At 45.5% G+C, this 15,288-nt stretch overlaps 1 protein-coding gene across 2 annotated transcripts in view; it reads left to right on the forward strand.

Annotated features, from left to right (window-relative positions):
• Positions 1 to 15,288, forward strand: part of PTPRN (protein tyrosine phosphatase receptor type N) — a 328,193-nt gene that overhangs the window by 152,673 nt on the left and 160,232 nt on the right. Inside the window, exon 7 of one of the 2 annotated variants that reach the window (XM_069227162.1) lies at positions 14,241 to 14,375. In XM_069227162.1, coding sequence (XP_069083263.1) covers positions 14,241 to 14,375 — 135 coding nt within the window. The remainder of the gene's footprint in view (positions 1 to 14,240; positions 14,376 to 15,288) is intronic. The other variant, XM_069227164.1, reaches the window with a different exon arrangement.

The following is a 15,288-nucleotide window of genomic DNA, read 5'->3' on the forward strand; positions in this document are numbered from 1 at the left end:
GAAAAGATGCAGAATCCTATGACCTCATGAAGGCTACCCTGATTGAGGGCTTTGGATTCTCCACTGAGGAGTATAGAATGAGGTTCAGGGGGGCTCAAAAATCCTCGAGCCAGACCTGGGTTGATTTTGTTGACTACTCAGTGAAAACACTGGATGGTTGGATTCAAGGCAGTGGTGTAAATGATTATGATGGGCTGTACAATTTATTTGTGAAAGAACACCTATTGAGTAATTGTTCAAATGATAAACTGCATCAGCATCTGGTAGACTTAGGACCAATTTCTCCCCAAGAATTGGGAAAGAAAGCGGACCATTGGGTCAAGACTAGGGTGACCAAGACTTCCACAGGGGGTGACCAAAAGAAAGGGGTCACAAAGCCTCTCCAGGAGAAGAGTGTTGAGACATCCAAAGGGGAAAATAGTAAAGAGTCTTCTACAGGCCCCCAAAAACCTGCACAGGAGGGTGGGCCCAGAGCCTCTTCACAATCCAATTTTGGGTACAAGGGTAAAAACCTTGATCCCAAAAAGGCCTGGTGTCGTAGCTGTAATCAGCCTGGACACCAAACTGGAGACAAAACCTGTCCCAAGAAAGGTTCCACTTCAAACTCTACTCCAGCTAACACTGGAATGGCCAGTCTCCAAGTGGGATCAATAGTGTGCCCAGAGCAAATCAGGTGTCACACTGAAGCTACATTAGTCTCTGAGGGTGGGGTGGATTTAGCCACACTGGCTGCCTGGCCCCCTAACATGCAAAAATACAGGCAGCAGCTCTTAATTAATGGGACAAGTGTAGAAGGCCTGAGGGATACAGGTGCCAGTGTCACCATGGTGACAGAGAAACTGGTTTCCCCTGGTCAATACCTGGCTGGACAAACTTATCCAGTCACCAACGCTGACAATCAGACTAAAGTACATCCCATGGCTATGGTAACTTTAGAGTGGGGAGGGGTCAATGGCCTGAAACAGGTGGTGGTCTCCTCAAGTATCCCTGTAGACTGTTTGCTTGGAAATGACCTGGAGTCCTCAGCATGGGCTGAGGTAGAATTGAAAACCCATGCAGCCATGCTGGGTATCCCTGAACTGGTGTGTGTCAAGATAAGGGCACAGTTCAAGGCTCAGGGTGAAAAAGTGGTGTTGGAGCCTGGAAAAAGGGCCCAACCTACCAAGAGGAAAGGAAAGACAACTGGGGAACCAGTTGCAACACAACAAGAAAAAGAGAACCTCTCTTCTCAGGAAGAAGTTCTGCCCTCTGAGGGAACTGACCCTATGGAGTTAGGACCTTATCAGGTTGAGCTCCTAGGCCCAGGGGGACCCTCAAGGGAGCAGTTGTGTAAGGGGCAAGAAACCTGTCCCTCTCTTGAAGGCCTTAGGCAGCAAGCTGCTGAAGAGTCCAATGGAAAGAAAACAGGAACACATAGGGTCTATTGGGAAGATGGACTCCTTTACACTGAGGCAAGAGATCCCAAACCTGGTGCCACTAGGAGAGTGGTAGTGCCTCAGGATTTAGGGAGTTCATACTGACCTTAGCCCATGATATTCCTCTTGCTGGGCATTTGGGACAGACCAAGACGTGGGAGAGACTAGTCAACCACTTCTATTGGCCCAACATGTCCCAGAAGGTCAAGGAGTTTTGTGTCCCCTGTGCCACCTGTCAAGCCAGTGGTAAGACAGGTGGGCACCCAAAGGCCCCCCTCATTCCACTTCCAGTGGTGGGGGTTCCCTTTGAAAGAGTGGGTGTGGACATAGTGGGTCCACTTGAACCTCCCACAGCCTCAGGGAACCTGTACATACTAGTAGTAGTGGATCATGCTACTAGATACCCTGAAGCAATTCCCCTTAGGTCGACTACTGCCCCTGCAGTAGCCAAGGCACTCATTGGTATTTTTTACCAGAGTGGGTTTTCCTAAGGAGGTGGTGTCTGACAGAGGTACCAACTTTATGTCAGCATACCTGAAACACATGTGGAATGAGTGTGGGGTGACTTACAAATTCACCACACCGTACCATCCACAAACCAATGGCCTTGTTGAGAGATTCAACAAGACATTAAAAGGCATGATCATGGGGCTCCCTGAAAAACTCAAAAGGAGATGGGATGTCCTCTTGCCATGTCTGCTTTTCGCTTACAGAGAGGTGCCTCAGAAGGGAGTAGGGTTTTTACCCTTTGAACTTCTGTTTGGCCACCCTGTAAGGGGACCACTAGCTCTTGTGAAAGAAGGCTGGGAGAGACCTCTTCATGAGCCTAAGCAAGATATAGTGGACTATGTACTTGGCCTACGTTCAAGGATGGCAGAGTACATCGAAAAGGCAAGCAAAAACCTTGAGGCCAGCCAACAGCTCCAGAAGTTTTGGTATGACCAAAAGGCTGCAATGGTTGAATTTCAACCAGGGCAGAAAGTCTGGGTTTTGGAGCCTGTGGCTCCCAGGGCACTTCAGGACAGATGGAGTGGCCCTTACCCAGTGCAAGAAAAGAAAAGTCAGGTCACCTACCTGGTGGACCTAGGCACTAGCAGGACCCCCAAGAGGGTGATCCATGTGAACCGCCTTAACCTCTTCCATGACAGGGCTGATGTGAATCTGTTGATGGTAACAGATGAGGACCAGGAAGCTGAGAGTGAACCTCTCCCTGATCTCCTCTCCACAGACCCTAAAGATGGCTCAGTTGATGGAGTGATCTACTCAGACACCCTCTCTAGCCAACAGCAATCTGACTGTAGGAAGGTCCTGCAACAGTTTGCTGAGCTCTTTTCCCTAACCCCTGGTCAGACACACCTGTGTACCCATGATGTGGACACAGGAGACAGCATGCCTGTCAAAAACAAAATATTCAGACAGTCTGATCAAGCTAAGGAAAGCATCAAAGGGGAAGTCCACAAGATGCTGGAATTGGGAGTCATTGAGCACTCTGACAGCCCCTGGGCTAGCCCAGTGGTCTTAGTCCCCAAACCTCACACCAAAGATGGAAAGAGAGAGATGAGGTTTTGTGTGGACTACAGAGGACTTAATTCTGTCACCAAGACAGATGCCCATCCCATTCCAAGGGCTGATGAACTGATTGACAAATTGGGTGCTGCCAAATTCTTAAGTACCTTTGACTTAACAGCAGGGTACTGGCAAATCAAAATGGCACCAGGAGCAAAAGAAAAGACAGCATTCTCCACACCTGATGGGCATTATCAGTTTACTGTTATGCCCTTTGGTTTAAAGAATGCCCCTGCCACCTTCCAAAGGTTGGTGAATCAAGCCCTTGCTGGCTTGGAGTCCTTTAGTGCAGCTTATCTTGACGATATTGCTGTCTTTAGCTCCAGCTGGCAGGATCATCTGGTCCACCTGAAGAAGGTTTTGAAGGCTCTGCAATCAGCAGGCCTCTCTATCAAGGCATCCAAATGCCAGATAGGGCAGGGAACTGTGGTTTACTTGGGTCACCTTGTAGGTGGAGGCCAAGTTCATCCACTCCAGCCTAAGATCCAGACTATTCTGGACTGGGCAGCTCCAGAAACCCAGACTCAAGTCAGGGCATTCCTTGGCTTGACTGGGTATTACAGGAGGTTTGTGAAGGTATATGGATCCATAGTGACAGCCCTCACAGAACGTACCTCCAAGAAAATGCCAAAGAAAGTAAACTGGACTGTAGAATGCCAACAGGCCTTTGACACCCTGAAACAAGCAATGTGCACAGCACCAGTTCTAAAAGCTCCAGATTACTCCAAGCAGTTCATTGTGCAGACAGATGCCTCTGAACATGGGATAGGGGCAGTTTTGTCCCAAACAAATGATGATGGCCTTGACCAGCCTGTTGCTTTCATTAGCAGGAGGTTACTCCCCAGGGAGCAGCGTTGGAGTGCCATTGAGAGGGAGGCCTTTGCTGTGGTTTGGTCCCTGAAGAAGCTGAGACCATACCTCTTCGGTACTCACTTTGTAGTTCAAACTGACCACAGACCTCTCAGATGGCTGATGCAAATGAAAGGTGAAAATCCAAAACTGTTGAGGTGGTCCATCTCCCTACAGGGAATGGACTTTATAGTGGAACACAGACCTGGGACTGCCCATGCCAATGCAGATGGCCTTTCCAAAAACCCTGCAGAGAAGACAGACACACCAACTGCTTTGGCCCCAGCTCTACCGGCCTGTCTCCCCACTTCTAAAGACACTGCTCCAGCGACGCTCTCCGCTCTCCCCAGGGACCAGCGACCTCTGAAGCCTCAGAGGACTGCCCTGCATCTAGAAGGACCAAGAACTCCCGAGGACAGCGGCTCTGTTCACCAAAGACTGCAACTTTGTAACAAAGGAGCAACTTAAAAACAACTCATGTTTCCCGCCGGAAGCGTGAGACTTGGCACTCTGCACCCGACGCCCCCGGCTCGACTTGTGGAGAACAAGCACTTCAGGGAGGACTCCCCGGCGACTGCGAGCCCATGAGTAGCCAGAGTTGCCCCCCCCTGAGCGCCCACAGCGACGCCTGCAGAGGGAATCCAGAGGCCCCCCCCCGACCGCGACTGCCTGCTTCTAAGATCCGACGCCTGGTAAAGACTCTGCACCCGCAGCCCCCAGGGCCTGAAGGATCCGACCTCCAGTACAGGAGCGACCCCCGGTGGCCCTCTCCCTTGCCCAGGTGGTGGCAACCCCGAGGAGCCCCCCCTTGCCTGCCTGCATCGCTGAAGAGACCCCTTGGTCTCCCATTGCTTTCTATTACAAACATGATGCCTGTTTGCACACTGCACCCGGCCGTCCCCGTGCCGCTGAGGATGTACTTTCTGTGTGGACTTGTGTCCCCCCGGTGCCCTACAAAACCCCCCTGGTCTGCCCTCCGAAGACGCGGGTACTTACCTGCTGGCAGACTGGAACCGGGGCACCCCCTTCTCCATTGAAGCCTAAGCGTTTTGGGCACCACTTTGACCTCTGCACCTGACCGGCCCTGAGCTGCTGGTGTGGTAACGCTGGGGTTGCTCTGAACCCCCAACGGTGGGCTACCTTGGACCCAAACTTGAACCCCGTAGGTGGTTTACTTACCTGCAAAAACTAACAAACTCTTACTCCCCCCCAGGAACTGTTGAAAATTGCACTGTCTAGTTTTAAAATAGCTATATGTGATTTATGTGAAGATTGTATATGCTATTTTGCTAATTCAAAGTTCCTAAAGTACCTACCTGCAATACCTTTCATTTGAAGTATTACATGTAAATCTTGAACCTGTGGTTCTTAAAATAAACTAAGAAAAGATATTTTTCTATACAAAAAACTATTGGCCTGGAATTGTCTCTGAGTGTGTGTTCCTCATTTATTGCCTGTGTGTATGTACAACAAATGCTTAACACTACTCCTTTGATAAGCCTACTGCTCGACCACACTACCACAAAATAGAGCATTAGAATTATCTTGTTTTGCCACTATCTTACCTCTAAGGGGAACCCTTGGACTCTGTGCATGCTATTCCTTACTTTGAAATAGTGCATACAGAGCCAACTTCCTACACTACTCCTTCCATCCTCCTCCGTACCTTTGCTCACCTACCATCCTCCTCTAGGCCTTTGAGCTCCTAAAGTCCTCTGCTTCACCTAGGAGCATCTGCTGTCCTCCTCTGTACCTTTGCTTACCTACCATCCTCCTCTGTACCTTTGAGGTCATAAAGTCCTCCGTTACATCTAGGAGCATCTGCCGTCCTCCTCTGTACCTTTGAGGTCATAAAGTCCTCCGTTACATCTAGGAGCATCTGCCGTCCTCCTCTGTACCTTTGAGCTGCTATCATCCCTTGCAGAACCCCTTGGGTTCTCTCATCCTTGTGATGGTCAGAATCAGTGGTGGGACTGCAGGATCCGTTCAAGGCTGAGAGGTGGCAGAGGCTCATGCTATTTAGCATTCTAAGCCAATCAAAAGTAGAGCATGTCACTTATCCTACATTACTTGTCGATCCATTTACATGCTTTATGTTGAGCTATTACCACTTATCACATCATTTAAGGACCCTAATCCTTTAGAAATGATTCTCATATAATACTTCAGTAACTGTGTCAATGTTATCCTCTATTTGTATTTCATTTTGAGCTGACCCAGCCAACGCGTTTCTGTCCTCCATAGGAACTTCATCAGGGCATATAAAACATCTATTAGAAACAATCACCATTTCCAGCATGGAAAATAGAAAATACTAACATTCACAAAGTAAAAACTCTACACTATATACAAATATCCTTGAGTACTCAAGCATCTGGCAGTTAGAAACCATGACACAACCTCATAAAGCAATGCGTCCTCATGCTTGTTAGATAACCACATTGAGTTTGGAATTCGTATGTCACACTTTTTATTATTATCTGCTTATAAGATAAAAACTGTCTAATTCTTTAATTTACAATGACTCATAAAAAGTTCCTAATATATATTTCATATAACTTACATGTTATGCAGTGTTCATTCAGATCTGATAAATAGTTTTACAAGTCTTAAGTAGATTTATCTGTTAAATACATCATTCTAATTTTACTCAGTATTCATACCAGCAATACACCAATTAAGTTTCTTGTCATGCTTTCAATTCCATAATATAAACCTATTAGTCATCAAAATAAAAACAAAATTTCTAGCATTGTTATTACCATCACAGTATACATGTAATCCTTTCTAAGTTGGTATTGCACTTATATGAGCAATTCAATGTTGTTTTCTTTTACTTTCAATGGGTCCTATAACTCCAGAGACCATAATCATTACCTTTTGGGCACTGAAGCCTCTTTGGGTGAATATTTTAACTGACTCTGTTAAACTTTTACTGGTATGTTAAAAAGCTCTTCTTATGAACACAAAACATTCTGAATTTCAATAGCGCCCTGGCGGCTCGCTGTTAGGTGTTTTACGCGATTACCCCGGGCCCCTCGCGGGTGAGCATCATCTTTAACTTACCACTATATCGCAAGACGACTGCATATTATTGCAAATCCTCTGCTTTTACTATCAGTAGGATATTCTCATTCGGTGTAGAGACTATCACATTATTGTCAATAAGATATTAACAACATTCTCCTGATTCATTCAAGGACGGGAGCCATCTTTCACTCCCCAAAATGAGTCTCTCCATGGCTACATTTAGTAGCAAACATTACTCTTCCAAACAGTTGGAACTCTCCAAGTACTGTGGCCTTCTCTTGTTTGCGTCCTGCCTGCTTCTGTGGCGGTCCCAGTGGACATGACTCAGTACCATGCGGGCGCCATTTTGGTATCTCCACCAAGCAGGTCCCCCCTCAGTGCCATCTTTAGTTTACTGGTTTATACTTTGTCTGTGTTTTGAAGAAATATTATTAGGCGCCCAGTTATCTTTCACTTAATATTTGCCTACAAATAAATTAATCTCGAAATAGTTTTCTACAACTGTTCAACCAAATATTCTTACCAGCTAGGCCCTTGCCTATATTTAAATATGCCACGTCACACTACTTAGGTGTCATCTCGGGCTCACACTGAACCACTCGTTTGTGGGTACCATCTTAAGCTATTTATTAAAACATGACCTATATCTTTATTTTACTAATATTCAATCTTCAACGCCCCTATTGCCCTTTGCACTGTTTTGTGCCACGTTTTATTTACTAAAATAACTTCCCTCACGTTTGCCCTTGACTTAATTTCAATTCTAGTACAAAATCATGACTAGGGTGTTATCAAAATACTAAGGAGTTTCCAATTTGAATTCCCAACAATAATGATATTAACACCTACAAAGACGGCTTCCTCTTTTATTTATTAGCCATATACGTGGGTGGCCGCTCCGTCACTTCACAGTTATAATATTTTACTGGTTGATGTCACCATCTACACTATGAAGGAAATGTCCCGTCTTTCACAGAAAGTAGTGTGGTCCCCTTCAACATTAAGCCCCTTACCCACTGCCCTCAACCTCGCTATCCATTTTGCTTCTTCTTGTCTCAAAATCAACTCGTAATCTCCCCCTCTTTTAGTAGGGATAACTTTTTGAATGCCATGAAATGTGAGTTCTATGTACTCAGGGTGTTTTAATTTCATGTGTTGATAAATTGGGCTTTAACTACCTCCATTTCTAGTATGAGAATCATTTCTAAAGGTTTAGCATCCTCAAATGATGCGATAAGTGGTAATAGCTCGACATAGAGCATGTAAATGGATCGACAAGCAATCTAGGATAAGCGACGCGCTCGCCTTTCTATTGGCTTTTTGTATATATGGTTGTTAGCAGTTGCAGTCTGAGGACTGGGCACGCTGGTTCTGAATACATTTTGAACTGACCTGTGCGGCTTAACCTGTTCACGACGGCATGTCTGGAGCTGTACTAATGAGCCTTCTGACAGTTCAGGCAGATAAAGGGGAGTTTTCTGAAAGTTACTTTTCACTAATATATTTTAAAAATCCAGCTTCACCATTGAATTGAATTAAAAACAGTTGTTTCATTATTTTTCTAGCTGGTCACATTCCCGAGATACAGTATTAGCATTTTAATCTGTACTCAGGTTTTCTGCATACAACATACAGGGCTGCCACAGAGACAAAAAGCTTTCACGGCCTTGTCACTGTAGGGACATGGTAACATTAACTTTCTACACCCCAGACTTTTAAATTCCATGCACCTTACTTTGTGGGATACAAAACTGACAAAGCGATGGCTCACTAATATTTAAAAGGGAAGTTTTACCTGTGAAATACGGTTATTGTAACAGGTTGTACTGCAGATGTGTACTGCAGCAGTCAGGCTGCAGTGGTAGGCCTGAAGCCATGCTTTTCTTACCACATTAGTGGGTGGCTCAATAAATGCTTCAGTCTGCAGCTGGTGTTTATCTTCCAAGCCCTGGGTGCACTTTTCAAACCAGATATTAGGAACTTACATGGATGTTTAATGACACTGAAACTAACAAATGAAATAGCTGGAAGCCCACAGAAGAAGTATACTTAAAAGTATACAAGAGGTCGTACGCTTACCCTTGACCTAAAAAGGAAAAACAAGGAGAAATAGAGATATTTCTCCTCATTGCGCCTCCCCGGGGGAGGCGTTCGATTTTGACACATTCCCAGGTTTACAGATTCTTGAAAATATGGGGCAGTGTCAAAATCCATGGGTGTTGTACATGAAGACCCACTGCAACGCCCATGGAACACTTCCCTGACACAGTGTAGGGTAACCCAGCAACTTGCCTTACACCATATCCACAAGTCTGTGAAAATCCAAGCAAAGTGGCTTTGCACGGCCTTATAGATATGGGCCTGCACTATGCGCCGCCTTGCATCACGAAAAGTGGTGCACCGGCAGCGCACAGGTTTGTAAATAAGCGCCCAAGTGTTCAGAGCATCTGTTCTCAGTACATGAGTTGTTAGAAAGTATGTTATTCAGTCTGGGACAACTGCCCTGTCCTTAGAAACCTACTCGCTGCTCAGGTAATCACCATGCACGTCAGTTCACCAAAATGCCAGGGGTAGTGGAAATGAAATCACACACCATTTGACCTTTGCATTTATTCGCACACAGGCTTACATATACACACGCATTCACACATACACGCACTGTCACACCTAAACGCGCTCTAAACCGCGAGCATGCACACTTTGTACATTTAAAAGCATGTTTTACTCACCTCAGCTGCCAGGGAGGGTCATATTCCAGATAATTGTACCCCATGTTTATGACACTAATAGTGAATAATGTTGCATTACTTACTACTAGTGAATTGACAAAAAGCAAAAAAGTGGAGCTCCAACAGACACCCATAAGCATGAGCTGTCTATTTGTCTCTAAGGCCGGGGGCCACAAACAGGGGCGTACCTTCGGGGGGTGTTTGGTGTGTTACACCCTCCAATAAATGTATTTTATGATGAATAGTTGGGTACAGCAGCTTTCAGTCAGGTATGGTGATGTTTTTCGGCTTTCACCTTGGATTTATGCACCCACACTGACAAACACACAGAAACACACACTATTCTCTCTGTTTCAAAAGCCTTAAAAAATGTGCATGATCCTACAACATGTGTTTCTCTCACTTAGTACTCCTACCAGTCCTCATACCTCTCCCTTTCCACTGCCTCTTTACCTCCTCTGTGTGCCCTGCATGTTATAGATTGTATTTTAACATTATGTGCTAACGTGATTGTCTGGACATCTGAAGCTCATACCCCCCAAATCCTACTGACCAAGCTATGCCCCTGGTTGCAAAGGCAGTGCCAGGGGTTGCATGGGGCAAGCCAGGGTTCACAGCTGCAACCGCTGGTCACCTCTAAATGACGTCCATTGTAGTCACGGGAATCATATCTCAGCTAGTGAAGTCTCCGAGAATCAAAGCATCGGTTCAGATCAGGTGTTAAAGAGCTATGTCATGAAAAATTAAACAACAAGGCCTAACTTGTCCTCAGTTAAAGAAACATGAATTCTTATACTCTAAATACCAAATTATTGAATTGTAAACAATCAATGTTATCACTGACTATTAGACAAGCTCTCCCTTTAGCTGACAACTCCCACCAGCTTCCTCACCAGTAGAGAGAAAACTATTGCTAACTGTCCAGGTGAAAGATTATTACATCAGACCAAAAATGTGTATGAAAATAGTCAGGAAAAAATATTGGGAAGGAAGTGAAATCGGGACAAAGTCAAAGTAATTAAAGTGCAGTGATGTGTAAGGATTATGTACACAAAAATGGTAACGTAAAGGAAAATATAAAAAAATGAGCATGTGGTTCTCCTGCTTAAAATAAAAAATAAAGGGCCTCATTTACAAGAAACCGATACATCGGCATAGATGCATCAGATTTATTGCGCCTGATGCAAATCCGCTAAAAACTTCATGGGTGTGCTGTATTTACAATACAGAGCTGCATGGCACATGTTTTCATGGATGAGTCAGAAATTCTGACGCATCTGTTGGTGCTAAAGTGACATATTGCTGGAGTTGTGTCGTAAAACTGACACAACTCCAGCAATGCATCAGAACACATAGGCGAGTCACTTTGTAAAAAGCCTTGCGTCAATTTTATGCCTGGTCTGAGAAGGCTTTAAAATTTCTACACAGTGAAGTCGGAGAGTGGCTCAGTGAAAAGTTGTAAATTTCACTGCATCAGTTCTACGTGTTTTTTTTACGTGGGAACGCCTACCCTGCATACATTATTCCTGGCGCAGGTATAATGTGACCCAGGGCTTTGGAAACTGATGCGTTGGGCCCAATGCGTCCGTTTGTAAACATGGAACAGTATACAGTACTGATTGTACGCCGCTGCATCAAAAAACATGACGCAGCAGCAGCGCCAGGGGCTTGTAAATGAGGCCCAAAAGGTAGTAAGGGATATGGAAGGGTCGCACTCACCTATTAAGAAAAACAGTAAAATTAAAATTATTAGAATACAAAATTATATTCTGATTGTAATACGTGAATGCTTTAAAATAGGAGCCTGTAATTATTTATCAAATTCATCTCCCAATATGTATCCCGAACACGTTAAAGGTGCTGTTGTTATCCCAGGGAACCCTGGTCCAACCTGTCAGTACTTTGAAAGGCGCAGGTACCCGCTCAGATCATCGCCCTGTGACGTCACTTCCGCTCTCAGACGGGCACCACCAGACACCGGGGTGTGCCAATATACTTTCATTAAACAGGAACGGTTGCAAATGTGTAATTCACTGCAAATACCAATTTCTCACAGTAATAAACATAGGACAACAGTTGGAGCAACACAAATATTTAATAAACCTGGGGCGGGGGCTGATGAAGCCATTTTAAAAGAAATATCAAAACGTGTTCAGAATGGAATTAATCAAGAATTGAAGTAATGTGAAGGTTTCGGTCCAAAATCACAAAATGTGTGTGATGAATTGTGATGCCTGTACAATCTTTCCTCTCTGTCATAACTTAATGCCCATGATATCACATTTTACGTCACAACGACGTCATAGACAGGCCTACTGGAACCAAGCGGCAGGAAAGGGCCAAATTATCCACCAGGGTTGAGCAAATTATGCTACAACAAACGGCTAATTATGCGACATATTGCGCCTAAAGCTTCAGGATTTCATCGTTTTTAAACTTAGTAACACTGTCTGGGCAATGGTTGCTCCTCATTAGTACCAGTTTTAGATCGGAATATAGCAATAAGCAACAGAGTGGTGAGTGTAATGTGGGGCCCTAGGCCCTCATGCTCGTAAATGAGATGACGCAGACACGGTGGTAGGGTGGTACTGAACTGGCCTCAGGCACGTGCGCCCGGCCCCTTTTATTGGCAGGGTCACCTGACTGGTGACGCCTGTGTTGGGTGGGTGTAGGTTACACAAGTAAGACCAGCCCTCAGCAGAGTGGCTGGCAGAAAGACTAGAATGAGTCCAGCTGGACTCTACAGTGAGCAGTCCAGCTTTGCAAAGGGCCTTTCACTGCACAACAGCACGTGTAGCTGCGTCTTTACTAACTTTTGAACTGTTTGAGCTAGAAAAAAGTTTTTTTGTTAAAATCTGCAGATTATGCGGCAAATGGTGGATTATATGGCAAACCCATGTTTATGCGAAAATTGACAGACAATCGCATAATTCCAGTGGCCCTTGTCATAGATGCCAACGCATGATTGATGAGCTGGCTGGTCACCTGATGTCAGCATCTCCCAGTATTAGTCCTGCACTTCTCGGTGCATGGCTGTAAGAGGGAGCTGCGGGGTCCTTGCAGGAGAATGCCCACACTTCCTGTTTGCGTTCTCTTGATTTGATTGGTCCCAGCGTTCCCCACGTGGTCAGATCCCCTACTCTTGTGGTCACTGAAAGGAACTCACACACCAGGCCCTGGAAGTACTTCAGTTAGAAACTGATAGGTGCAGATTGTGAACTGCTCATTCTCCAACGGAGTGAGATCCCCTGTTGCAGTTTCTCTTCCAGCCTCAGGTCCTCATTGGATAGGGGTGCAGCAGGTGCAGTTGCACTGGGGCCAAGGGTGTGAGGGCCCTCTGCAGTCCATTTTGAGTCAGTTTTTTACCATCAAGCCAGGGTATAGGCAGAGACGTTTTAAGGCCTGGGCAAGTGGGCTGTGGACCAGGGCCCAAGCCTGTCAGGGGCCCCCGATAGAGCCAGCTCAGTTCTGCAGACAATACTGCCCTGATGACCTTGAGTGATTCTTAAACGTCCATGGGTTTAAATACTGTTTTCTTTTAATTTATTTTTAATACGAGTAATGAGTGGGAGTTAGTTCAGGCATTTTGCAGAGAAATATTGTGTTTATGTTTCTTGCACCATCTATAAAACGTTTCTTTTAGATCAAAACTGAACCTTACATATTCGAAATGGGAGAGAATCAAATAAATTATTTGCAATAATATTAGTGAGCTGCTGCTGTCGTACAATATTTAAAACACACGTTTCTATCCCTAAATATTAGATGGAAACACATTTAGAATTTGGACCACTGTGTTGGTGCAGTGTCAGTGACCTGACCAAAGAGGGCGTGAAAGAGTTGTAATTAGATCACAAATTCAAAGCTGTTCTGAACAGGGCCCCCAAAAATACTTTGAACCAGAGCCCCTAAAATTCTTAAATTGTTCCAGAGTATGGTGGCCTCAGTTTTCTTGCTTGCATTGGGGTAATGGTACCCTTGCCATGGTACTCTCCTTAGACCAAGTTTCTGCTGTGATAGGCAGATCACATCGGCAGCACTGACCAGTTCTTTCAGTGGCTTTCCTTGATGGAGGTGTAGCCGGGTAATCCATGGCGTCTTATGACAACATCTCGGCCAAGAAGAGTCCCAGTGATGGACCTCACGGCTTCAAGGTACCTTGGCCGGTCCAGGGATGCTTGTTCCCACACCAGGGAGGATCTGGCTCGTCAGTTCGGGCCGGACTGTTCCCATGAGGAACAGGGTCAAGACTGATTTGCATATGGCTGGGTCCAAAGTGGGGTGGCATGGTGAGCAAAAGAACAATGGATTAAACCCAGATCTGTGACTGGGGACGAGTGTTTGAAAAGTTTCAACACTCTGTCCATCATTTGAAGCACAAGTTTCTTTTTTTGATGAACACGGCAAAAAAGTGCTTTGAAGGACAATGGACAACTTGCTAAATCCTCGCAGTACTGCCATTGGGGAGGCTGCTTTCCAAGGGATACTGGGAGAGTTGATGTGTTCTTTGGTGGTGAATCGGATGCCCTCAGACCTTTGCTAGCCTCAGCGTTGCTCTCATGTCTCAGCCTTCACTACAGATCAGCTTTGAGGTTGTGATCCTTGGTTGGACTTGCAGCTCCGGGCACTTATATCTTGTCTTGTCGTCCAGCAGATGCAGCTGTCCAGAAGCTCGCGTCAGTGCTTGCTGACTATGGCGTCGACCTGCGTGAACTGAGTGAGCAGCAGATGGACAGCCTCTCGGCTCTGGTGCAGCTCCTGCAATCCGGGAGGATCCGGAATCTTGGTGAGTCTGCGACTCTGGCACGGGCCTCAGAAGCGCTCTCTTGCGATAACAAACCAGGAAAGTGGACAGTATGTGTGAAGGAGAATGTGTATACGCAGTACGGTTCAAAACAAACAGAGGATCTGACTTAGATTTCAGCGGACGGGTTACTTCATCACAACGGTGACCGATATCCGGTCTGCTGTTGATATATAACGGCCATCGCAATGCACATTCCCATTTTGCGAGTCGGTACTGACTCGCAAAATGGGAATGCGACTCGCAAATAGGAAGGGGTGTTCCCTTCCTATTTGCGACTCACACCGCAATCCAGAATTGCTTTGTGACCGCGAAAGCGGTCGCAAAGCAATTCGCAGTTAGCACTCATGTGAAGTGGGTGCTAACCCATTCGCAAAAGGGAAGGGGTCCCCATGGGACCCCGTCCTTTTTGTGAATGTCGCACAAAATGTTTTTTCAGAGCAGGCAGTGGTCCAATGGACCACTGCCTACTCTGAAAAAACGAAACCAAATGGTTTCATTTTTTATTTTGTATTGCAACTCGTTTTCCTTTAAGGAAAACGGGCAGCATTACAAAAAAAAAAAACTGCTTTACTTAAAAAGCAGTCACAGACATGGAGGTCTGCTGTCTCCAGCAGGCCACCATCCCTGTGAGTGCAGGGACTCGCTATGGGGGTCGCAAATTGCGACCCACCTCTTTAATATTAATGAGGTGGGTCTTTGCGACCCCCTTGCGATTCGCAGAAGGTGTCTGAGACACCATTCTGCATACGAATTTGCGAATCGTAAATTGCGAGTCACACCGACTCTCAATTTCCGATTCGCAAATTTGTTTCTTGCTACATCTGGCCCATTGTTTTTTATTTGCATACATTTATACAATTTTAATGAGCAAACAAGTTGTCTAGCTCTAACA

The sequence above is a fragment of the Pleurodeles waltl genome, chromosome 3_2 (genome assembly GCF_031143425.1).
Source record: "Pleurodeles waltl isolate 20211129_DDA chromosome 3_2, aPleWal1.hap1.20221129, whole genome shotgun sequence".
NCBI lineage: Eukaryota > Metazoa > Chordata > Amphibia > Caudata > Salamandridae > Pleurodeles > Pleurodeles waltl.